The 25,216-nt window shown below is 44.0% G+C and overlaps 1 protein-coding gene across 1 annotated transcript in view; it reads left to right on the plus strand.

Annotated features, from left to right (window-relative positions):
- Window positions 1-288: 288 nt before the first annotated feature.
- The window catches only part of DUSP10 (dual specificity phosphatase 10), a gene marked incomplete at its 5' end in the record, with an annotated part of 32,588 nt that continues 7,660 nt past the window's right edge, over window positions 289-25,216 (plus strand). Inside the window, one exon of the mRNA XM_084245999.1 lies at window positions 289-1,099. Within this exon, the coding sequence (XP_084102125.1) occupies window positions 289-1,099 (811 nt within the window). The remainder of the gene's footprint in view (window positions 1,100-25,216) is intronic.

The following is a 25,216-nucleotide window of genomic DNA, read 5'->3' on the forward strand; positions in this document are numbered from 1 at the left end:
GTAGAGCCAGGAAAGGCAGTGCATCAACACTTGCACAGACTGTATATTTCACCTTGAACTTAGCAACCAAATGGATGGGGGTCCTCCATTTTCCCTCTTCTTTTGAACCATACAAATGAGCTATACTTTTGGAGGGCTGCACTATAAAAGGCACTTAGTTTGTCAAGGTGTTCCTAGGGGGTGGGTGAGACTGTCTTTTGTGTCATATGACTTTATTCTTTCTTCCCCCTTCCCCTTCTTTACAGACTGTCTTGAGTTCTTCTTGAATTGCCGGTTTTCAGCCTCCTCATGCCTCCGTCTCCTTTAGACCACAGGGTAGTAGTGGCATTGTCTAGGCCTGTCCGACCTCAGGATCTCAGCCTCTGTTTAGACTCTAGCTACCTTGGCCCTGCTGCCCCAGGCAGTAACAACACGCCCCCGGTCATTGCCACCACTGTTGTGTCCCTTAAGACTGCGAATCTGACGTATATGCCCTCATCCAGCGGCTCTGCCCGCTCCCTGAATTGTGGGTGCAGCAGTGCCAGCTGCTGCAGTGTGGCAACCTACGACAAGGACAATCAGGCCCAAACCCAAGCCATAGCCGCTGGCACTGCCACCACTGCCATCGGGACCTCCACCACCTGCCCTGCCCACCAGATGGTCAACAACTCTGAGAATGCAGGCTCTTTAAGTCCATCAGGTGGGGTGGGCAGCCCCGTGTCAGGGACCCCCAAGCAGCTAGCCAGCATCAAAATAATCTACCCCAATGACTTGGCGAAGAAGATGACCAAATGCAGCAAGAGTCACCTCCCCAGCCAGGGCCCCGTCATCATCGACTGCAGGCCCTTCATGGAATACAACAAGAGTCACATCCAAGGAGCTGTCCACATTAACTGTGCGGACAAGATCAGCCGGCGGAGACTGCAGCAGGGCAAGATCACGGTCTTAGACTTGATTTCCTGTAGGGAAGGCAAGGACTCTTTCAAGAGGATCTTTTCCAAAGAAATTATAGTTTATGATGAGAATACCAATGAGCCAAGCCGAGTGATGCCCTCCCAGCCACTTCACATAGTCCTCGAGTCCCTGAAGAGAGAAGGCAAAGAACCTCTGGTGTTGAAAGGTAATGCCCCTGCGCCCTTTCCATGCTGTCCTGATGAGTGGGGTCACTCTGGGTTCTCTCCTAGAAGTCCCAGCATCCTCCGGGTGCTGGCTGCATATGACCAAAATTCAACTTTCTTCTTGTATTCTCTTCCATGCTCTTTCTTAACTATTTTGGTATAGTGAGAAAGAAACCAGCAACTTTGCACTGGAAGCCAGAAGAGCTGGGTTCTGGTCTTGACTCAGCTGCTCATTTGCATTGTGCAAGTCATTTCACCTCCCCGAGACTGCTCATCTTTCTAAAACAGGGCTTTATACAACTGCAGGGGGTTTGTACCACCAGCTGGTCTCCAAGTTATGCCTGACCTGGTAGATCTGTTCCAATGAATTACTATTTGCAAAGATATTGTCTCTCTTAACCAGTATTGATGGAACTGGAGTGGAAGAGGCAGCAGCTATGGGGACCTACAAGTAAACCTACAGATACTTTTTCTTTCTGTAGGAAGTTCTTCCCTTTTTCACCTCCTTGACCTGCTGGGATTGTTCTGTTTTAGCAAGTGATCTTTCAAGACAGAAATCCTTAATATAAGGCCCTACAGAAAGTGTAAGTTCACCAAAACATCCATTTCTCTGCCAGAGCACCAAAATGACTGTTAATGAACAACATCCTAGCCCATTGTTCTGTCTGGCCTCAAGTGACAACTGTTGCCATCTTGGTTTCTCTGAAGATGGAGTGGTGAGTGCACTGAATGTAGAATAACTGAGTCAGTGTTACTGAGCCCTGGAGGAATTAATTACCACTGTTCTCCGAGCTCCGGCCATGCAGTGTGGTCTAAGCAAGCAGGGGGCCCTCATCTTGTGTCCCTCCCAGTTGTGACTCTTTATTCTCAGATACTGACATTAGGGCCACTGCCCACCTCCCTAACACTTCATTGTCTTCTACCTGGTGATGGTAGCATGATGTAGAGAACTCATCTTTCTCCTTGGCATGTGTTTCATGCCAAGGTAAACGGTCTGGGCCACAGCCCTAGTCCATGTCCTGAAGTGTGTTGACCAAGGGTGTTGCTGTATCCTTTTGAACAACTTGCTTATTTAAATTGTAATAGGCCTTTGGGATGAGCAAGGTTACTTATTTTGTCTTAGTGAGACTGCTCTGCCTTCTCCTTGTCTTCCCTATGCTGTATTCTGACTTTTGTTAGGTAATATCCTTGGAATTGTGGTTCAGGATGCCTTGGGTATAATCCCCTCTTCCCACCCTCCACTGCCCTCAACCTCATCCTCACTGGGCCCAAGGATCACAAAGGTACAACTTTTCTTAGCATTAGTGGGTGCTGGGGAAGGAGAACATCATGGAGGACATATCCAGAGAGTTAAAGCATTGTCCAGGCATTTTCTGTTGTTGTTGACTGTTCTTTGTGGGGTAACAGATATGTTCAGATTTCCTCTGTGTGCCTCTGTCTTCCATTGCTTCATATGCTTGTTTGGTTGACAGTGGGTGATTTCCAGTAGACTTACCTGCCAGGCTTCTCTCACCTGAGTCATGACTTGTCTTATCTTTTCCCAATGAGAAAATACAATCTACAAATTTCCCACTGTAATAATTTGTCGTGAAGAGCAAAGAGAGGAGTGGACCATTGAGGGTTGAGGTTGATAATCTCCCTTCTCATGTAGAGTAGATGTTGATAAAAGCCAGGGCTTTCAAGTCTATGTGATCTGAGGATGAGTCTGGACTTGATCATGGAGGTAACAAGGAGGATTGTAGATCTCACATTCTGTTTTGCTGTAGGCCTTATTGTATATGGGGGTGGCCTGTCAATCACTGAGAAATGAATCTCTTGGGTGCTGCTGAGGAAAATGGGGTTCCTCTCCCCCTCTCCTGTGGATACAGCTGAGCACAGGGCAGCCTGGGCTTGTTCCTCAGCGTCAGTGGGTAAGATTGCCTCAATGGGGCGGGGCTGGACACACTGCTGACCTCACCACTGGGCGCCCTGGGAGGCCGCTGGGAGGGCTCGTCATTTTCGGATTGGTGAGACACAGCGGCGGTCGACCTGGAAGACGCGCTGGTGGTAGAGGTTGGATTATTTGTAGTCTTTTGGGCTTTTTCTTCACTTCTCAGGGAATTGGGCTTAAAATTTGTAGTTTATGTACAAAAGGGTCTGTAATCTACTTTATTTATTATTATTTTGCTCTTTGGAGGGGAATGGCTTAAAATGGGGACCAAGATGGGAAGGAAGAGAAAGAGAGAAAAATTAGCATGTCCCTCCCTATATTTCCTTTCATCTGGATAAATCAAAGGTTCATTCCATTGCACCATTGAAGTGTGAATGGGGTGGGCATCTCAGAGTCATGGCCAGCAACTTCTCCCAGGTTGAGTGGGTCAAGCGGGTCATTTGGTCTGGCTTTTCTGCTGAGGCTTATTTTAGTAATCCCCTCCCTTGGTGAGCTGAGATCTTATTTCAGCAGGAGTAGTATTGGTACCATTTTGGAATGAGTGCTTTTTGCAGGGCAGAGGTGGTGGGGGAGGGGGGAGCTTAGTACGAATGTAAGGTAGAAAATTCTGTGGCCTCATTGATCTATTTTCAGAGATTTTAGTAGAATCTTGGGTAATTTATGGTTGGCCCATTGGATTCTCTGGTTTATGTTTGTAAACACTGGTTGCTACCCTCCCTGTCCAAGTTTTATGTCCCCTGGTTTTAATGCCCTGTTCTCCATTTTTGGTGCCGCTGTCAAGCAGAGAGGCTCCACGGTTGCCATTTTAGTAACGCTGTGTCAGGTTGAGAAGACACTGATGAGAGGCCCAGAAGCCCCTGGGATTAAGTTTCCGTTCTAATTTACATTCCCTCCTTGTTGTGACCTATGTCTGAAGCCATATTTCATTCTCATCTTCCCAAGGATAAGTGGCATCAGACCAGTGCTTCTACTCAGATGATCCACGTGAATGAATATTTAGGGAGTTACAAAGTCTTTGAAAGAATTGCGCTCCATTTTATCCCAAGTTGATCTTTAATATGACTTCTCACCAAATCGCATGAGCAGGCTAGGCAGCCCTGGCTTTCCATGGGAGCAACCATCTTTATTCTCATGTATTATTAGTGGAAGGCATCCTTTCTTCCTTTCCAGTAGGGCTGGAAATACTTTGGGGAAATACTTTCTCATTTACCTAGTAAATAAGACCATCTACCACCATCTCCTCCTGAAACAGTCTAGACCTTTAAGGCTTTTATTGTAAAAATTTTCTGAAATATGGTCAAGTAGAAAAGAGCCTATGGGGCCTCCCCTGGTGGCACAGCAGTTGAGCACTGGGTTGTGAGGCTGCTCGCAGCCTCTGCAGTGCCAGTTCGAGCCCCAGCCACCAGCAAGGGTCCCACACAAAAAAAAAAAAAAAAGAAAAGAAAAGAGCCTATGAACCCCAGCAGATCTATCTCAGAAGTTAAAAATTATTTAATATTTCCCCTATTTGCTTTCTCTTCCTTTTTTTGGTTATTAAAATATTTTATAGTACAGGCAGCATGATAATGTATTGAAATATAGTTCATGTTTAAACTGAATGTTTTAATATCACTAAGGCTGGGGATATTTGGTAGAAGAATATGAGTAACATTTCTACTCCACGAGTCTGCAGGGTCCTGTACCCATTTTTGACAGTTTTTACAAACATAGAATCTCTCCATGACTAACTGCCTGGCCGGCGTGGAAAGACATCCCTATATCAGGGTGGGTATAGGGTGGGGTGCGTCCTAGAGGGGCCTGTGCTCCCCTTTCACACAGACCAGTCAGGACCCAGGCATGACCCTTGTGCTCACTCTGTGCTGCACAGCAAGGAGAGACTGCCTCAGTCTCCTCCACAGGCCTGCTCTGCACTAGGGGAGAATTTGGGGAGCAGGAGAGAAACTCTCCTCAGGAAGAGCATACAAAGGGAAGTTGGGTTTCTATACTATGAGACCTGAACCACTGAAACTGCATGTTTTTCCAGAGTCAAAAAGAATTCTAAAGTAGATACTTGTAGGCAGGATGGAGTTTGATGACAAGGGAACTGGCTAAGCTCAGAAATCAGAGGCCCTGTGAAAAGATTATTTCTGTTTCTGCTTTGTTTTGGGGGAGGGGAAGGGAGGACACAAGTTCCTCTCCTCTCTCAGAGATGTTATGAGGATTTCTTGAAGGTGTGTGAAATGAGGCTGTATCTGTATTCACAGACTTACTGCTGTTACTCTGAGCCTCTGTTTAACTCACAAAGGAGCCATCAGCCTTACAGCAAATGGTTGAGACATTCAGGAGGGACTGTGTGGGTCCTGCACATCTGAGGTCTCTCTGGGTTGCCCTCTCACTAGCCGTTGGCTGTGGGGAAAATTGCTTAACATCTTCCTTCCTGAGCTTCCTCATTTACGAAAAAAGGTCCTATAGCAGCTATCTCACAGCACTCCTTTAGGAAATAAATGAATTAATGCTTGCAAAGTGTGTAGACTTTCCCTTATATGTGGTAAGCACTTAATAAATGCAGTCCAATAGTATTATTCCTCTTATTGAATAGACATGATGATATTAGTAAAAGACAAGTTTGACTTCTCTTCTATTAGAGTACAAATAACAAGCTAGGTCTAGCAGTGTGTGTGTGTGTGTGTGTGTGTGTGTGTGTGTTGCTATGACCTAAAAATAACTTGGTGACTGTTCCCTAATTTAAGTAGCATACAGTGGGAGTGCCAAGTAATTACAAAAACACTCTGGGTCAAGAGGCCAGAGTAATTTGGGCATATCTTAGATTTATTTATTTGTAGGGGAGTTTGTAAAAATGTGATGATAAAACTGTCCAGCGAATGTCCCATAACTAAATAATGAAAGTATAAAACTATTAAGTTTTGCTTTTCCTGGCCTCTCATCAGGCTGATTTATTTTTGGAATAAGGGTTGCATCCTGACTATAAAAGGGTGGGTGGAAGGAGGGGAGAGTGTGTTTCATTTTGAAAAGTCCTGGAGGCTTTGGGTGGTGATGAGATGGAGTGTGAAGGGAAAGGGAGGGAATTCACTGAAAGGTACACTCTTGAAGAGAGTCTGGAACCTCTTCCCTGAACTGCTTCACAGGGAACGACTTTGAACTACCTGCTTCCTAATTAAAATGTGAGTGAAAGCTGTGTGCTCTCCCGCCCTCTCCCTCCCCTGTGGTCCTGGCTCCATCTGCTCCTCACCACTCTGTGCTCATCAGAGTGGAGTTTTAGTGCATTGACACCTGCGTTCAAATCCAGGCTTCTCGACTGGCCAACTCTAGGTGTCCTTAGGCACCTGGGGTGACTGCTCATTACCCGGCCTCTTCTCCATTGTAAAAAACAGGCAATTCCAACATCATCACAGGATGACCTGAGACCGTGTAAACACATCACCTGGAACTTGGACCACTCCCAGTAAAGCAGGCCCCTGAGCTTTGCATCCCCACTTCCCTACCCTTTCAGACCCTCTGACATCAGACATGGGGTGAGGATGGGAGTGATGAGTAGTTCTAAGCGTCATACTAGGGGGCATGTGAACGAGGAACCTGACCCATTCAGATCAATTACATTAACCATCTGGCTTGTGAATGGCAAGTTGAAGGTGCCCCTGTCCTGGCAGTGGAGAGAGTGATTTGTGATGAGAAAAATAGGTAAGGCAGTTAGGAGAATGCTATTTTCAAACACACAAGTATAGGGGAAAGGAAATGGGTGGATGATGAGCAGGTAAAAATTTCGACTTGGTACATTGGGCCAATCCAACTGGAACTTTGAGGCTTGACAGCATTGCATGAGCAGAAAGACTCTTGGCAACAGACTCCAAACCCCCTCAAGAATGAGAGGGGAGTCTGCCCAGAGCTGCCCTACATCCTCAGACCCAGTGTGATCAGGAGCAATCTACAGCCAGCTTCGCAGATGCCCTGCCCCTGCATTGCAAGGGGACAGTTTGGGCGTAAAAATGTGTGGATTTGGCAATGCCCAAGCAATTTAATTCAAGTAGGTAGATATGGACACACTCTACATGAGGGGTAGACATTCCAACCCTAGGAGAGGGCATCTCACCTTTTTTGCAACTCCACAATCCCCACTTCTGGACCTGAAAAGAACCCTCAAGTTACCCTAGTATAGTAGTTTTCACTGCAGGCTGCTCATTAGAATCCCCTGGAGTGACTGAAACCTCGGAGGCTAAGTTCCCACCTCCAGAGATTCCGATTAAATTGTTCTGGGGTACTGCCTGCAATCAAGAGCTTTAAAAACTCCCCAGATGATTCTAGCATTTAGCAAAATTTGAGAACCATTGATCTAGTCCAGTCTTCTCATTATGCAGGAACGGAAATAGGGCCAAGGGAGGTTTATCACTTGTCCAAGGTCACATGCATGATTAATTTTAGAGCCTTGGTCCTTTCGCTAAAATAGGTCTTGCCTTTGATAGGTTGGTGTGTGTGTGTATTATCTAATGACAGCAGTATAGCAGTATCTAATATATAGCATACAAATATTAAGTAGCATATATGATCATTTTGAGTATTGATATCTTGTTTTGTTGTTGCATTCTGAGATTGCAATCCAAGACTATAAAGATCTAAGTCTAAGATCTTTTGAAACCAGCAGTTCATGGCCCTGGTATTTACATGGGTCTTACAAACAGTGGACAAATACTAGCACTGATTGAATCCCATTTTTTAGAGAAGTTAATGGTTTACAAAAGCTGAAAAAAACATATCAAAATGCACCTCTGTCTCTAGGTGTCTCAGGTTATTAGAAATTTTGTGGTAGGTTTGTCTCCACGCAAGTACAACCTGGTAGGCAGAGAAGATTCTTGCATTTGGTCGACAAGAGTTGTTGAATGCTTTCCAGAGTCTGCAGGCTGTGTCTCTGCCACGACCCGACCCTTACAATTTAAATCCTACAAGGAGGCGCCCGTCTGCACCAGGCCTGTGCCCCTCCCTTTCCACTATGACGATTCTGTGCCTGTTTGTATTCTTCACCCTCTTCTGTCACAGTCTTGTTTAGGGAGTATTCATCTTCCAGAAATATCATTCTCCAGAGAAGTATATGTTTGTGTGGCATTTGGCATTTTTCTCATTTCTGTTTTCCTTTCAAGATACAGTCTGGCCTTTTGTAAGCGCTTCTTCATGGGCCAACAGTGTTTCATTCCAAATTCTTGATCCAGAAAGAAATGATTCATTGTTTTTTGTCTGTTTGTTTTGGGTGTTGTTGTTGTTGTTGTTGTTGTTTTTAATGGGGGGAGATGTTTAATGGCAAAAGAAATATATGTTCTCTCTGCCTCAGAAGCTTGGGGCTGACTGGCCTCCTTGGTGCGTTAGAGTGGAACTTGGTGATTTGGCTCCCGCTACTTTTGGACATGTAGCTGATGGGAACAAGGCCTGTGTTTATTTTTTCTTGCATACTATGTGTGCAGGAGGACCTGCCAGGGCAAGGAGCATTGTGAGCCATATTTCAAAGACAGGGTTTTGTCTTGCTTCGAGAAAGAAAAAAATACAATTAAAACCCACACTAGAGGACAGAGCTGGGAGGAAAAGGCAAGTCTCTGATTTCAGAGCCTGCCCAGTTTCTCTTGAACCAGGTGGGCCCCTCTTGGGCACATTTTTACTGGTCAAATTTCCATGGAGTGTATACTCTGCATTCCTGTCATGTAACTTTACTAATTCAGAAAAATTGCAGGGAAGAGAAATGGGTGATTATGAACCCGCAGCTAAATGTTACTGTAGAACATTAAAAACCATGCATTTCCTATACTAGTGGATATAGTCTCCTTCCTATTCTTGAAGCCTTTAACTCTTTAGATATTTTCATCCAAAAGCTCAGAATATCTTAGCCTCTCCCCACCCCAATTATTTCTGTATCATGTTTTATTACTTAAAAATTGGGAGTATATATATATATATGTGTGTGTGTGTGTGTGTGTGTGTGTGTGTGTGTGTGTGTGTATGTATGTATATAATTGTGTGTGTATTTATTTATTCCACCTCTCCCCTCAAGTAAGATCCACATTTTATGTAACTTACAGGAAAAGGAACCCTGGGCCTTGGGTAAGGAAATGAACCGAACAGTTCTTTAATATAAAATAAAGGCTTATTACTCCATGCTCTGCCTCAGGCAAAGTGGAAGATCACTCACAGGAAGAAAAGAGTTTGCAGATTCATCAAATTATCTGTATTGCCCCTTAATGTATTATTTGTGGTAAAGGCCTACTCATCTTTTATTCACCTCTTCAGACTTGAATTTCAGGGAAAACAAAACAGAGCCAAACTCTCCGGAGAGCCTCAACAAAGGGCCGTCTTTTCTTTGTCTCCCCATCCCCAAAGGCTCCCCTGTCAGAATCTGCTGCTCATTCCCCCATCAGGCAAAGAGATGGAGCTGCCCAGTGGGCTTGTGTGGGGCTGGCTGTCCCTCTTGGGGGCTGGAAACTCTCATGTTATAATGTGAGCTCAGCTGATCTTATTTTGTGTCCCCAGGTAAGGAGGGAGTCACCACATGGAACATCAGCCCGTCCAATTCTTTAATACTTGTATTTATTGTAAAGAAAGAATAATTCCACATTCTTTGAATCACGGCTGAGGTCCACTGCTATTGTGCTAAATGTTACCAGCTGTTGCTACTGGCAAAAGGGAAGGAAAACAAATTGAAAGAAAGGGAGGAGGGGCAAGCGGGGGGAAGACTAGACCAGTGTGGTGGCAGAGGATATTCTGGGGGGGCAGGACAGTATGCTCCTGGACTTGAGTCTGGGGTTCCAGTAGACTGTGGTTACTAGTCATTCTGGAGCATCTGATCCTCTCTTAACATAATGAGACTAGACGTGGATTTCTAAGAGGGGCTTCTGTGAAAGGACAGGGGCATTTTATGGGTCATGTATTTCTAGTCTTAAGATAGCACATTAAATGGTAAGAATTTCTAAGAAAAGCCTCCTGGTCTCCATGGAGTGATACACTAATCTGATGGTGGAGCATCATTTAACCACATGCAGCTACTCTGGGTCTGACCAACCTATCATCCCTGAAATTAGAAAATTATTTTCTACGTAGTTTGGGGAAACTTTTATTTTAATTTTTTTAAGATATATTTTATTTATACAAGAACCAGGGTACAGGCCAGATGTGTGTTTGTGTGAGGGGCGGGGTTAGAGGATTCACCAGAGACAGACTGGGGAACAGAACAGGCAGACTGACCAAAATACACTGCTGAGGGGAGCAGTGGGTGAGGCAGGAGAGGTCTGCCCCCGCCATGTGGGTTGCTCTGTGGCTGGCGGGGATCAAACCGGCACTACAGAGGCTGTGGACAGCTTCACAGCGCTGTGCTTGATCAACCGTCTGTGCCACCAGTGAGGTCCCAGTTTGGGGAAAATTTTAATAGCTGTTGAGTACTATCTATGTGCTGGGCCTTGGGTTCTGACCTATATGTCTTATCTAGTTCTCAGCTGTCCTTAACCTATGAGTTGGGGAATAAGAATTGGAGTCCAGTTCTCAGGATCTTCAAAGACCAAGTTCTTCCCAGGCTGGGTGCATGTTTAACCAAAAGTGAGCTGTAGATCTCATTCCTTAGGGTTGTTTTAACTGTGTTTTAGTTTTGGAGTGCCCTGTTAACATGGCTTCCCTTCCCCTCCAGTTTCTTGCACATCCTCAACAGAGAACCCCAGTGCAGAGCTGAGTGGTCCCTGCTGTGTCCTTAGAGAAGAGCTCTTTTCCCAGTCACCTCGCCTGTGACCCAGCTTTGGAAATTTCACATTTAATCATGGCAGAGACTGTTAAGGAGTAACAAATCAATTAAAGATGCTTTTGAGCCCTGCAATAAGATCTCAAGCATTTAGGAAATGCTCAGACTCTGTGCAAGGAGCATTATGCCTCATGGTAACACTCCAGTTTACATGTGAGACTTGGGAGGAAGGTTGAGGCTCTTGTCCAAGGTCACTCAGCTGGAACCTGGGCACAGCACAGTGAGGTTTCTGCTCAGTGCATTTTCCAATGTGCAAAACCTTAGAATGCATTCTCCTGGCAGGCTGTGGATAGGAGGGGAACGTTCTTCTTTCTGCACATATTAACATACTCACTTACTTTCTAGAGTGGGAAGAAAAGTGAAAAGTAGAGTTAGATATAATGAGTAAGAGGAAATGGCTGATAGACCTGATGCCTACATGATTACATCCCAAAGACCATGCCCGATAGGCTGTTATGTTTTATATTCATTAACCATCCTGTTAGTGTGGATAAAAAACATTAACTATGGATTTTTTCCCCTTCAAGTAAGTGAAGAGATCCTCTAGTAGCTTATCATTATCCTTTAGAAAAGCTAGTTCTCCCAGAAAAATGAACAGGGATTTTGTCAAACCATTTACCACTTACTGGATTTCTCTTCTGCTTTTCTTTTCTTATTTCTCTTCCTCTCTTCTACACCTAAGCCTACAAATACAGCATAGTAACCTGGGAATGTGACAGGGGCAGACCTGGGGAAAGACATAACTGACACCCAGGAAGGGTAGCAGAATAGCCCCCTAAGGACCCTGTGCTAGAAGCAGCATTCATTTAAACAGAAATATTGAACATTGAGGGGTAGGGGGAAAATATTGAGCATTGTTTCAATGGCCCCATTTGACAGATATAGAAAGTGATGACTTATTCAAGAGCATATATATGTAGTTGGTGGCAGAGCTGGCATAGAATCCTTGTTTTGTAATGTAATATTTATTATATTCCCATATTATATTCACATATTTATTATATTCCCAGTGGGAGTATACTCCTTTGGCTTGCATCTGAGTTTTTATTAATAAGCAAATATTGTAAGTCTAAATGTTTGACCAGGTCACTCTTGCTTTCTTTTCCTGTCCTTTTCTAATGAGCTTATGAAGTGACTTCTCAGTGAATCACTCTGCTGATTTGGATTGTATGTGGCCTTCTTATTAGGAATTTATAGCTTTCATAATAGAGGGAATAGAGTAGGGGGGTTAATAGCAACGGAGTCTAGAGCCAGAGTGCTGAGTTTGAAATCTGGTTTTGCTATAAGCATGAATTTGAGCAAATTAGCTTTGGTGTGCCTCAGTTTCCTCACCCATCAAATGGGGAGGGTAGTGACACATTTCTCATGGGATTAATGGAGCATGAAATCTGATAATATATGTAGAAGTACTTTGAACGTGTCTGGCACATCATAGCTAACATTTATTAATAATTTACCATAATCATAACATTGAATAACTACTATAATAATTTATCATCATCTACTTATATCAGAGGGATATGAATGATATAATTCAGTAAAGCAAATTGGCACAGCTACTGGTGCAATAAAAGTAAGGATACTGACTCTTGGTAGACATTTTTGTGCTCAAAGACAGGGCTCATTTTGCAGAGTTGATCATATGGAAACTGAAATTCAATTTCACTTTATTGTGCACTTAGGTTGGTTCCTGTATAGTCATCACAGGTTTTTTCATTAATGTTGTAACAACTCCCTTTATGGGTGTGTCATCTTTGTTTCACTTCTTAATTTGCCTGTTAATGAAGTTAAGATTGTTTCCAAGTTTTGTTTGGATCTCCTCCACCCCCTTGGGAGGAATGGTAGCCTGGGACCAGTCACTAGGGTTGATATTTCCCCACCCCTCAATCCCCCTTTGCTTTTTCATTCTTGTTTTTCTCTTCAGATACAAGCACCAGCTACATATTAAAGGTACAAGTTTCAGGGAAACCTTTATCTCAGATCACAGGTTTTCGCACCATTCTGACTATGTGTGTGGCACCTGCAACTGGAGGCGTGTGTTGTAAGTCTTGGACTTTTACTTTTGTAGCAGAGGGAGTGAGGGTGGCTTCCCAACTCAGCGCCATCGCAAAGCAGAACCGCTGTGGTAGTGAGTTATCTGGCAGGGCCTGCGCGTCTTCCCTGTTTCACAAATATGAGTCATCCCCAGTTTTACGCTGTTAAGAAGAGTGTTTGGAAGGGACGGCATTGCAACAGCAGCAGAAAGACTTAGTGTGAGATGCTGAATAACATGTGTTTGCTTTCAAACCTCACTTCTTGTTTCAAATCTGGGCTTTTAGTACAGCCCTGAAATGTTCCCAGTGTTTAAGCCAATGAGTCAAGAGAATCCCTCAGAATGGAAAGACAATTCCCATTAGTTCTTTTTGCCAAATTGAGGTAAAATGCCCTTTAAATAGGAGCTAATTCTCTGACAGATAATGAGCTTGTCTTCCTTGATAAAGTATGTGAGTTGGATTGAATTTATTATAGTTAATCTTGCCTATTATGTAAAAATGCATTCACAGGCCCTTATTAGGTGAATCTCTTCATTCCTACCTGGAGGGTGTGGGAATTCTACTCCTGGGCCAGCGGCAACTGAATGAGTTGCATGAACACCAGGGGCAGGGAGGGGAAAGTGCTGTCTTACAAAGGTACCTTACTTGGGGTGCTGCCATTCACAGACACAGATGTTTCACATTCCATATCTCCATCTTTAAAAATCAACTTTGAAAATGCTCTGCTCTGGGGCCTAGGCAAGGATGCCTCCAAGCTACCTAAATGATTACCCGTGAATCAATCTCCTGCTAGTGGATTTCATGTGGCTGCACAATGCAGAGCTTCTTCCAGAGTGAGGCAGGGGCTGGGTGACTTAGCTGGTGGCTCAACATCACTCTGGGTGGTGCCCTGCCAGGCAGGAGGCACTGCACAGTGACTCAATGAACCAAAGCCTCTCCCCCAATTTGTCTTCCTCCCCTCTCCCCCAGTCATTCAGAGCCCTCAAGATTTTCCATCTGGCTTTTCAGTGCTTTCAGGGTGTCTTGGACCATTGAAAGCTATTACCCACTGTCACTGGATTTTGCTGATGTTAAATGTGTTGGGGAGATGGTGTTAAATGTGTGGGGTGTGGCAATAAAGGAGTGTACTGTGGACAGTGGACCTGAAAGCTTCTCTACTTAAACAAGTTCAAGTCTTTCTTTTCCTGAGAAGATAAGCTATTTGATGGCTTCTGGCATCTTGGAGTGAGTCTCTGGCAAACACACTTTAGTTAACATTTGTAAAGTGAGGACGATGTATTAATACATTTAATGGATAATGACAGTTATTACCTCTCTGCAGTCCCCAGCATGGCAAACACGGGTCACGTGTGGCTACCAAGCATCTGAGATGGGTCTTGTCTAACTAAGTTGCGCTACGCACATAACATGCCTGCAATTTAGAGCCTACTGGTGAGAGAAGTGTGGTTGTCTTGGCATCTGAAGTGAAGACAGCCTTGTTGGAGACAGTGCCCTTAACTTGAGGAGTCTGTGCTGACTGTGTCATCATATCAGAATTACACTGCAGTTTTATAAAAATAGACTGTCTTTCATCAGCATATATGTTTTAGGGGTGCAGTGACTGGAGAATCTAAATACTCCAGCTTAACTTGCTTATCTCTCCAAGCCCATATCCTGAGTGACAATGGCCATTTCATTTTGAACTTGGGCAATGACTCAACCATTTTTTTGAGCAGTCGGCACAGCCTGGAGACAGGCAGGTCTCTGCCATCACCTGCCCAGGACCCCTAAACTTGCACCTCCTGGGATTCCCTTTGTTTCATCTCCCAGATTACCCCACACGGGTGGTGTCTTATGTATATACTGACACCCATTTAATTCTTAAATACTGATGCTGGGATTTAGTTCCTTTTGCTAACTGAACTGATGTAATGATATAGGTCATTTTGTGGTATTTTTTGAAAAACAGTTTGCACTGTGCAGAATCCTACTTTTGTAATATGCATTCTGCTTCTTCTCATCAAAATGGTGTTCAGATCAATTGTCTTTTCTCTGGAGGTTTTCTTTATATTTTAAAACTGTGACCCCCACGTGTGTTATTTCTCTCTCTCTCTCTCTCTCTCTCTCTCTCTCTCTCTCTCTCTCTCTCTCTCTCTCTCTCTCTCTTTGGTTTGGATTCTCCTACCCTGCTTAAAATAGACCTTGTCTCTTGTCTGTGTCTGCGGTCTTGCTAACCATTTCCCTTCTGTTTGTGCTCAGGCCTGTGAGGCTCTCTGAGGTCCAAGCTCATAGAAAATGGACTTTTATGAGTGTGTCTTGGGGCTGCCCTGGAAGGAATTTTTAAGAAAAGACAAACTTAAACTTTGTTGTTACTGCTGGGGGAGATTCCTTCAGCAATGAAAACCAGGAATTAAATATGCAGGGCTTTGGAGCTATAAAAGAGGTCTCTGGGAATGCCAGAGATGATTTTATTTCTTTCTAGCATGGCCAGCCTGTCACTATTCCAGGTTGCTCTTCAGAGGTGCTCAGTGGGAAGGTTCAGGACAATGAAGTCTTGGGCAGTTCTTCATGATACTTTTAATAACTGGGAGGATGTTCTTTCACTCTCTAAAAGGGGTAAGGCAGGTTCATCAGAACCGACTAAAAAGGTATAAAAAAGTAGGTATTATTTCTCATGCTGTGTCCCTTAGCATCTCACCTTTCCTAGTACCGGACTCTTTGAGAATCCTTGTTTATCTTTCAATAGCCCCCTTCATGTGCTGAGCCCTGTGTGAGAGAGAGGGGGCTATGGCAGCCCTTTTGTGGAGTAGAGGATACTACTGTATTTGAAAAAAATGTTCTTATGATATGATCATGTGTTTTACAATGGCCTTAGGTTAAGTAACTTAGCTGATGCTATGGGATTAATAAAAAGGTTAAGAAGAATCCTTTATTTTAGGGCCTCCCCTTGGCGCAGCAGTTGAGCACTGGGCTGCGAAGCTGCCCTCAGCCTCTGCAGTGCAGGTTTGATCCCTGACCGCTGGCAAGGGCCCCACATGGCATGACAGATCTCTCTTGCCATGCCCGCTGCTCCCCTCAGCAGTGTACTTCGTCAGTCTGCCTACTCTACTCCCTGCTCTGGCTCTGGTGAATCCTCTCACCCTCCTGCAATTCTGACTATACCCAGTGCTTGTATAAATAAATAAATAAATAAATAAATAAATAAATAAATAAATAAATAAATACATCTATCTTAAAAAAAAAAAAAAAAGAATCCTTGATTTTAGACCCAGCATTGTTTCCTTTTAATGAGGAGACAAAAGAAATAGCCCTTGGTGGTATGAAGTTTCTATCTGAACCCTGTGTTACTTCTCTCCATGTCTAAGTGGGTGTATCAGCTGGCTGGAGCTGGGCAAACCAGACGTTGTTGAGTCTGATACATTGTGTGCTGTGTTCCAGCCATGTCTACTGCTTATAAATGTGTGTTCACTCTTCCCTGACACCTCTCAGGCTGAGTCTTTGGTCTTAGGCCTCCTTTTCTGTTTCAGGACTGCTTTCCTTCCATCTCCACCATTCATCATTCATATAGAATGTCCAAAGATGGAGGCATGGGGAGGGAGCATAGCTGTAAATGGAAGGTCAGGGAAGACAGTTACTAAATCACCTGTATTGGATTTGAGATCAGAATCACCTCTGTGAGGAACTAGGGAAGAGAGTTCCAGGTAGAGGGAACAGCAGTGCCAAGGCCCTGAGGTGGGAAGTGGGTCAGCCAGGCTCGCACACCCCCTGGTTGTGCTCCCATTCTTCCTGTTGGTCACCCATAATATCCAGTTCATCAGAGCTGAGTTGAAGTTACAGAATTCTAGAATCGGGAGAAACCGACAGCTGATTGGAACTCCTGATTTTATAGAAGTGGCAACGGAGGTCACAGAGCCATACCCAGTGTCACATCAGTCTGGGAGAGGGCTGCGCTCCCTGTCCCTGCTGGTGGGCTTCCATCCCCCTGGTCAGTATCAGGCATGGCTTCAGAGGGCTTTCACTGGGAAGTCAAAGGGTGCCAGTGTGGGTGCATGCAGGTCAGCTCTCCATTCCGCAGGTCCAAGTTAAATTGCCCAGGACTTCTCTCACCCTCTACTGAGCTCAAGTTCATGTTAAACATCTATGATTCCAGCCTGATCATCTGAAACATCCTGGCTTCTTGGTTTTCTTTTCCCTTTAGTTGGAGAGGGTGGTTCACTAGAGGCAAACATACCAGCTTTTGATCTGCATCGCTCAGGCACAGAGGCCTCACCTGGCTCCAGGCTGGCCTTTCCAAGTTGAACTCTCTGGAGTGGCCTGGCTTTTGGGTATGCCTGGCTGGGTGAATCCATGTACAAGGAGAGCTTGTGCCTCCTCCTCCTGGCAGTTGATGTTAGCTCAGTCTCACTTCATGTTCCTGCAGAATGCAGAATTCAGCTCAGTGACTTGAGGAAGTTGTTGCTGTGGTTTTCACGAACTGAAAACTTTGGTTCAAACAATTCAAATTTTGATGTTGACACTTGCTTTTTTCCCCTACCACTTCCTGAATTCCCTAAGCCAGAGTGCTTTGACCTCCAGATCACATTAAAGCACATCTTCACAACAGCTGTCATTGAAAGCAAGCTGAGATGCACACTCTGTTTTTGTCTGGTGTCCCATACACCACTGTCATAATGGAACCTGCCTGGGGAACTTGCCTTCTTCCTGCCTTTCTCTCCCCCCTCTTATCATGGATGTTTCTAGATGACCTTTTGTGAATGTAATTTCCAATGGGAATGTTTCACAGTAGAAATATGCTGTCCCCTGAGGCTTGCTCTTGGTATTTCTAGAGATTTATTTAATTGGCCTCTACTTAAATCCCATTGGGAAACATACTTCTGCTGTGAAGTTGTGATGTGTTTAATTTGGGGTCTAAGATAAATGTCTGTCCTCAGGGGAGGTAGATTGTGAAGCAACAGTTTTCTTTTTGTAAGTGGGTCTGTTTAATGACCAGCTTTACTGGGCTTTCCTCTGTTTGTTTGTTTAGCAGGCCCTCGTTATTTAAACTTCTTCTGTACTGAAAAGCAAAGAATGGTTTCCCTCTCTTCAGAAAATCAAACAGTAATGGGGTATCTGGTTGAGCTCTTGGGAAAAATCTGGCTCTGTGTTTCATAGCACTCTCCTGTAACAGTCTTCCCCTGCAGCCTTCCAGTATGATCTCATGGATTGTTTTCCCTCCCTTAATCCATCTTGATGGATTAACCAGTATTGAGCTTTTTTAGCAAACAGAAAAGCTAGAGCCCCCCCATGGTATAGAGTAGCCTCTCAAATGCACAGAAAACCTCAGAGAAAGCAGTCTTCAGCTCCATGTTTCAGGGAGGGCATGGGTCTTACCTGACCCCAGAGGGGTTACTCACCAGCAGATGTGGGACTTTGGGCAAGAGGTGAGTTTCTCTGCTTGGTGCTTGTTAGTGGAATCAAGGTTCTGAGAGATGCCACAGGTTTGCCTTTAGTATTGTGCATCCCCATCCTGATCTTGGACCATTCCTGACTTGACCTTACAGTATGGTACCAAGTTGGGTTGGCTCTCAGCAGCCAGATTCTCAGGCAGCACACAGGTTTTGGTGTGGTTCTTTAAAGGTAAGAATTATAATTTGCATTTTTCAAAATTAAGTAATACTAAAAATTGAAATTAAAAGCAATACTGTATTAGTCTATGTGTGATGCTATAACAAAATATCATAGACTGGGTGGCTTAAACAGCAGTTATTTCTCACAGTTCTGGAAACTGGAAGTCTGAGATCAGGGTACCAGTCTGAGATTTGGGTCCTGGTGAGGGCTCTCTTCCTGGCTTGCAGATGGTTCCTTTCTAGTTATGTGCTTACATGGCAGAGAGAGAGAAAGAGAGAGAGAGAGAGAGAGAGAGATCGCTCTCTGGTGCCTCTTCTAATTAATAAAGGAACTAATCCCATCATGCCCTCCCCAACCTCATCTAAACCTAATTATGTCTCAAGGGCCCCTTCTCCAAATCCCTTTACATTGGGAGTTAGAACTTCAACACATAAATTGTGGAAGGAGGGTTGGGGAGACACAATTTGCAGCAGGTATAAAAAATGCTTAGGGCAAGCGAAAACATGTATTTTGACCAGATTTAAGAGTTCGGGTAAATCTGGTAAATAACATATTTGTTTCCCTCTCCTTCTCCCTGTACCTTTCAAGCATGTATTGATCACCTCTTATGGACTTCTAGGCATTCAGAATCTTCCCACTGAACTTAGAATAAAATCTCAACAGCTTATTGGGCCCAGGAGCCCCCTGGAGACGTCTTTGACCTCTTCAAGCCACTGGCTGCCACCTGCCCACTCACTGGGCTTGGCCACATCCCACACCAGGACCTTGCTGTCAAAGCAATTTACCCAGAGTGTGGTTCTCTTTGCTGCCACTGTTATCCAGATTCTCTCTCTGCCACCCTTACCCCTGCCAGCCAGTCTCTTCTCATTCCTGAGTTCCCTGAACTACCACTGATTATCTGTCTCATATGAACTCAGCAGCTACAGGGACCTCCTGGCCTGGCCATAATTAATCATTACCTTTTTATTGGGGTGTTTATGGGTGCTTTCTCTCTCCCCTCCCACTGATCCCTGACCTTGTGGGCAGGGAGTGAGGAGCAGAGAGAGAAGAGACATCTTCAGCAGGTCATTTCAGGCCCCAAATGTTTGGGAGGCCTTGCTCTTAGAGAACCAAAATTATGAAAGTGAAAAATAAGTTAAAATAACTGGTGGCATGCTTATGAAGAAATTCCAGAGACGTGAGCTGAGCATTCACCATATGCTTTTTTCCCTGGGAATTGGTTGGTCTGTGCTAACATAATTAGGTGGAGTTTCCACACATGTGGATACTTAGAGGAGCCTGGAAGAAAACTGAACTTTGCACATCTACCCAACCTGGATTGTGCCAGGCATGCCTCTCTGAAAGCTGTCCCTTAGATTGAATCTCAAAACCCTGCTTTGTGGAGAAAACCACTGACTTTCATTCTCTTGAGTTGGCATTTTTCTTAGTGGAAATGAAGCTTCATCTAGAACTTCCATGAAAAGTGAGACTTCTTAGGGGGCCCTTGGTGGGAAGTGGGAGTGGATGAAGGGTACAGCTGGACCCATCAGAACCTTCAGTCCCTCTAAGCAGCCCAGGGAAGGTCTGGGGAGAGGGGAAGTTCTCTCCCTGCCCCTCAGGCTGAGGGAGTGACCTGGCAAAATCAAGGATGCCCAACTGCCCTGCCTTCCAGGTGCTTCTTACTGACACCTTTATTTGAGACAGAAGGGGAGGTTGGTATAAAGATGTGGATCTGGATGCTGATAGGCTCAGCTCACACTGTGCATGTGTGGGGAGGGCTGACTACTCTTTATTTATTTATTTATTTTTAATTTTATTAATTTATTTTTTTTTGGTGGGACTCTTGCCAGTGACCAGTGGCCGGGGATCGAACTGGCACTGCAGAGGCTGCGGGCAGCCTCCCAGCCCAGTGCTCAACAGCTGCACCACCAGGGGAGGCCCAGGGCTGACTACTCTTCACACCCCCACACTTGACTCTTTAAAAATAGGTTAAAAAAGTATTGTGTGGGGCCTCCCCAGTGGCGTAGCAGTTGAGCGCTGGGTTGCAAAGCTGCCCGTGGCCTCTGCAATGCCGGTTCGATCCCCGGCTGCTCCCCGGCCACCAGAGGAGGGTCCCACATGGTGCGCAGACCTCTCCTGCCGCCCGCTGCTCCCCTCAGCAGTGTACTTCAGTCCTTCTGCCTGATCTGCTCCCTGCTCTGGCTCTGGTGAGTTCTCTCGCCCTCCCGTGCTTCTGACTGTACCCAGTGCTTGTATAAATATAAATAAACAAATAATTAATTAAAAAAAATAAAAAAAGTATTGTGTGGATTCACTGGAAATGAAAGCCTCAAAAGTATTCCAGGTATAAATGCCCCCACTTGTTTTCTTAGGAAAGGTTGAGGAGGAAGCGGGAGGGAGGCAACACACAGGAGCTGGGGGGTGGGGAGGACCTGGCCAAAGGCTGCTCTTCCTTCAAGTCACAGTGACTCTGGGTGGGGCAGGGGTGGGGGTTGTTTCCTGGCAGTGGGAACTGGATCTTACAGTTTGAATCCTGCTCACAGAAAAGTCATCTGTTCATTAAAGTAACACAAAGCTGTTTAATTGTTGTCTTTGTGGAAAATTACATGACTATCATCAGCTGTTGGTCTGGCAGTGCTTTCTGTTCTGATGTAAATAAATGAGGTAACAGATTTAAAGAAACAGGCTGTATTTACATACTTGTGAAGTAGCCTTTCCAACAATCTGCCCATGTTATTCAAATACACACAAATTAAACTTGTAGTGCCCTAAACTCTGGTTACTCATTAAAGCCTTCAAGGAGGAATGTTAGGTTGGAAGGAAGGGGGGCAGAAATGCACCTCCCTTTCTGGGATGGTGACTAGAATCTACCTTTTTGTGTTGTGCAGTGGTCACTGAAATTTAATGGCCAGCCTTTTTCTGCACCGATTCTGTGCTGAGGGGACTTGTGTATCTACCCCAAATCAAAGTCTGAACATGATGGGGGCAGAGGGCAAAGTGATGACCTTTTAAAATTGGTCAAAAGTTTGCCCTCGTGAACATTTGTTGGAAGACATACTGTTACAACTTTGTTTTCAATGTTTATAAATTACAATTCCTAAATCATTGGATCTTTGCAGTTTAGTTCACTTTTTTTGGAGGTAAGTTTTTAGGTGGGAATTTCACAAACTTCTATTCAGGATATTAGAAAGATTTTATCTATCAAAGCAGGATGCCACAGAGTTTAAGCAGAAATCAGAAACTTTAAACAAGTTAATGCTTTAAAATGGTTGTAGAAGGATATAGAACCAGCAATTTAGCTGAAAGTGCATTATAAATTATACAAAGATTGGGAAGAATGAAAGTTACCTGTTCTTAGTTCTTGGAATACCATAAAGCACAAGTATTACCTTATTTCCAGAGTGTTAGATTTATAAGCTACCACTTGCTTATGTAGGTGGGATGGTACATAAACTGAAGGAAACAAAAATAAATAAAATTTCTGAGTTACAGTGACTATTCTAGCAGTGACTATTTTGGGTAGGAATCAATAGTCTAAATTATGATTTTTGTCTTGCAGAAAATCCAGTGAAAGAACTCTATTAAACTCAAAATTCAAGGAAATTCTGATGTAAATATTTTAGGAATATTTTTCCTCTCAAAATATTCCTAAATATAACTTGGCTAGATTAAATAATAGTAAGAACATGAGTAGTAACTATTAGTCTGTTTGGGAAGACAGTTTTGTGAGGGGCATTCTTGATAAAGGTAGACACTGGGGAAATCCTTTTACTTTATCTGCCAATATTTATGAATTTCTTTCCAGAAGAGATTGATTGGCTAGCTTAATAGCTCTTCCTTAAACTCTGGTTTGTATCAAAAGTATGACTAAATCACCCATCTTCCTGAGACTCTTAATCTCAGTGCTGTGGATTTGAGCCCCACACTGGATACCAAGCTGTTATAGGACAGCTCCTGGGGGAGGTGGGGTGACCTGGGTATGAGTTCTTACCCATGTGGTTAAGAACTCAGGACAGGACCCAAAAGCAGGCACACAGAGAAAAAATTTACAAAACATTTATTTACAAAGGGAATGAGAAGAGGGAGGAGAGGGAGAGGAGGGGGAGAGAGTAGATTAATTGTGACATGTTTTACCAGCAATGGCACCTGAACTGAGACCCCAGGGTGAAGCTGAAAGTCAGAAGAGCAGGACAGGAGGGAGCCCACATGTGTTCAGTTACATACCAAGCATGGCTGCTTAACTCCACCCCTAGTTCTCAGTGACCACCCCCCCCCCATTCAGGTGGCCAGATTCATGGCATCCTGTGAATTGGAGTCCTCAGTGCCTGTGACCTTTACAGGGTGGAGTTAGGGGGGAAGTCCATAACAACTTGAGGGGTGGAGTTCATTCGGGACATCCTTCACAGGTTTAGAGTTTGCTCCTTACTTTTCCTCCAACAATTTGACTAAGTTCTGTGTATAAAAGTAGATCCATAAAACTATTCCTGACAAGGGCCCAAAGCAATTAATTTGGATATGCATAGCAAGAAAAGGACAAAAAATGGAATAAATATTAATAGTGTGGCTTTAGGTATAGAGGGAGGCTTTCGACATGCATTTAATAAGTGTTGCAACTAAGATTTATATAGAATGACTCAGAAATTTTGAGCACTTCAACTGATCGAAGAGCTAGTGGTATAGAAAAGTTTTATATATATAGATATATATTTATTTTAAGTTAAATATAACTTCTGTCCCCCTAATTCATATCTAATGTTCAATATCTCCTTACTCCTTAATATCTCTAGTTCTAAAATTTGTACATAACTTGTATGCAACAGGTATATAAAGGTATACATTTTTATATACATAATTTTTTCCATAAAATTTGCAGGAATGCATTCATGAATATTTGATAAGCTTAGAATCTTTTTAAATGTTTATATTGTCTTTTGAAATATATGTCTTTCTAAAATTATAAATAAATTCCAGGTGGCTTCCAATGGAGGCCATCAACCCAGCCCCTCCTCTGTGTGCCACTTCTTCCTGGATTCACAGAGTCTAGGATCCAACAGCACCAAACATGCCATTGGCAAGGGCGGCGAGGCATCCTGCCCCTCTGCTTCTGTGCCTTTTGACTTATTGGAGCTGACTCTGGTGATGGTCTCCCTTCCTTGTGTCTCTGAATCTGTTTTACCATCCATCAAGGTTTCACCTCTAGCGACACTTGCTGGGATCACCCTGGGCCACAGATATCCCCCTGCATCTGTCCCCTGTGGTGCTTGTCATCTTTGCTGCTCCATTGACAGTTATTATCCAGATAGCTACATCAGAGCCTTAGAGATCCCAGCATGTATGTATCCCACACATGCCCCTGAATCTCTATGACAGACCTGAGTGCAGTACTCCCATTTTCTAGAGCAGGAAAGCTAGTCTAGAAAGACCCCCAAAGCATTCACAGGTCATATAGCTGGTATGTGGCTGTCACTCTTCCATATCCAAGGGGACCTTCTTCCCTGTTCCCTGACAGATCAGTGCCTGCTTCCAGAGTTGGTTTTTAGCATATATCTGTAGTTGTAAGTATCTTCCACCAGAGACTGGACAGTTAAAAACTCCTGAGGCTAGGAACTAAGAAATTTGTAAATATTTCTCCCTGCAACACTTGACAACATTTGCCCAAATAATTAAATATGAATTTCATTGGCTTAAAGATACTGAGTTATTTGTTGATTTATATGTGTGTACACACATATATGCATGTATGCATGCGTGCATATAGGTGTGGTTATAAATGTATGTGTATATGTGTGACACACATATACAGTTTTAAGCTTTATGGTACCTACTCAATTATGTCTTCTCACTAATCTCACATATAAGCAATGAAATTAACATGATTATCAGATTCTCCTCTCTGAGTCATGATGCCACCAGCAAAACTGCAGAACTCAATCTCCAAGTCTCTCTCTTCCCTGGAACAAAAGTGTTTCTTTATCCTTGTGCTTCTTACTTCACCCTAGTGACACAGCAGTCTCACTCTATTATTCTCTTTAATCTAGCCTCCCTTCACTCTCCTTAGAAAGAAATGCATGGTCCCTGGGGATAAGATCATAGGACAATTTAGGTGACAGCACCTGGGTCTGAACTTGAAATCATTTTTATTGTAAAGCACTCCATCCTGTCTACAGAGACAATCTCATGAAAAGACAAGAGGCAGAAATAATCTTTATGGATCTAACTGGTATTGAAAGCGTCTCTCTTGCTAAGGCAGGTGATTTTCTGCCCTGAAAAGTATGAAGTGACTCTGGCCCCTCTGAGAGTTTCAGTTCTGGAGGACTGGCATCAGCTCCTACATACCCAGGCTCTTGTGTACATAGAATCTTGAGTGTATGCTTTGATGTACTCCAATTTTCCTGGAGGACCCAGAAAATAGTATTATTAAGACTCCATTTTATACCAATATCTTCCCTATTTCTAGAAGTTTAGGGGTCACATCTGCTTCATGTATGCATATTCAGAGACCTGCGAGATACTGCTGTTAACTCATATTCCAGGTGTGGAAACTGAGGTACAGAGGTGTTAGAAACCTGTTCTAGGGAGCCCAGCTTTATAAAAGGTGATAGGAGCCAGAATTTTAAACTTGAGCAGCCTGGCTCCTATCACCACAATCCTTATAGCTCCATTTTTCTCTAAAAGTTGCTAATCACCTAGGAAGATAAACTGGGCAACAAAAGGGGGTGATCAGCATGCATGCAACAAGCTAACAGTGGAATCGGCTGCTCCCCGCCCACCAGAGGAGGGTCCCACATGGCGCGCAGACCTCTCCTGCCGCCCGCTGCTCCCCTCAGCAGTG

This window comes from Talpa europaea (assembly GCF_964194135.1).
Source record: "Talpa europaea genome assembly, chromosome: 10".
Classification (NCBI taxonomy): domain Eukaryota; kingdom Metazoa; phylum Chordata; class Mammalia; order Eulipotyphla; family Talpidae; genus Talpa; species Talpa europaea.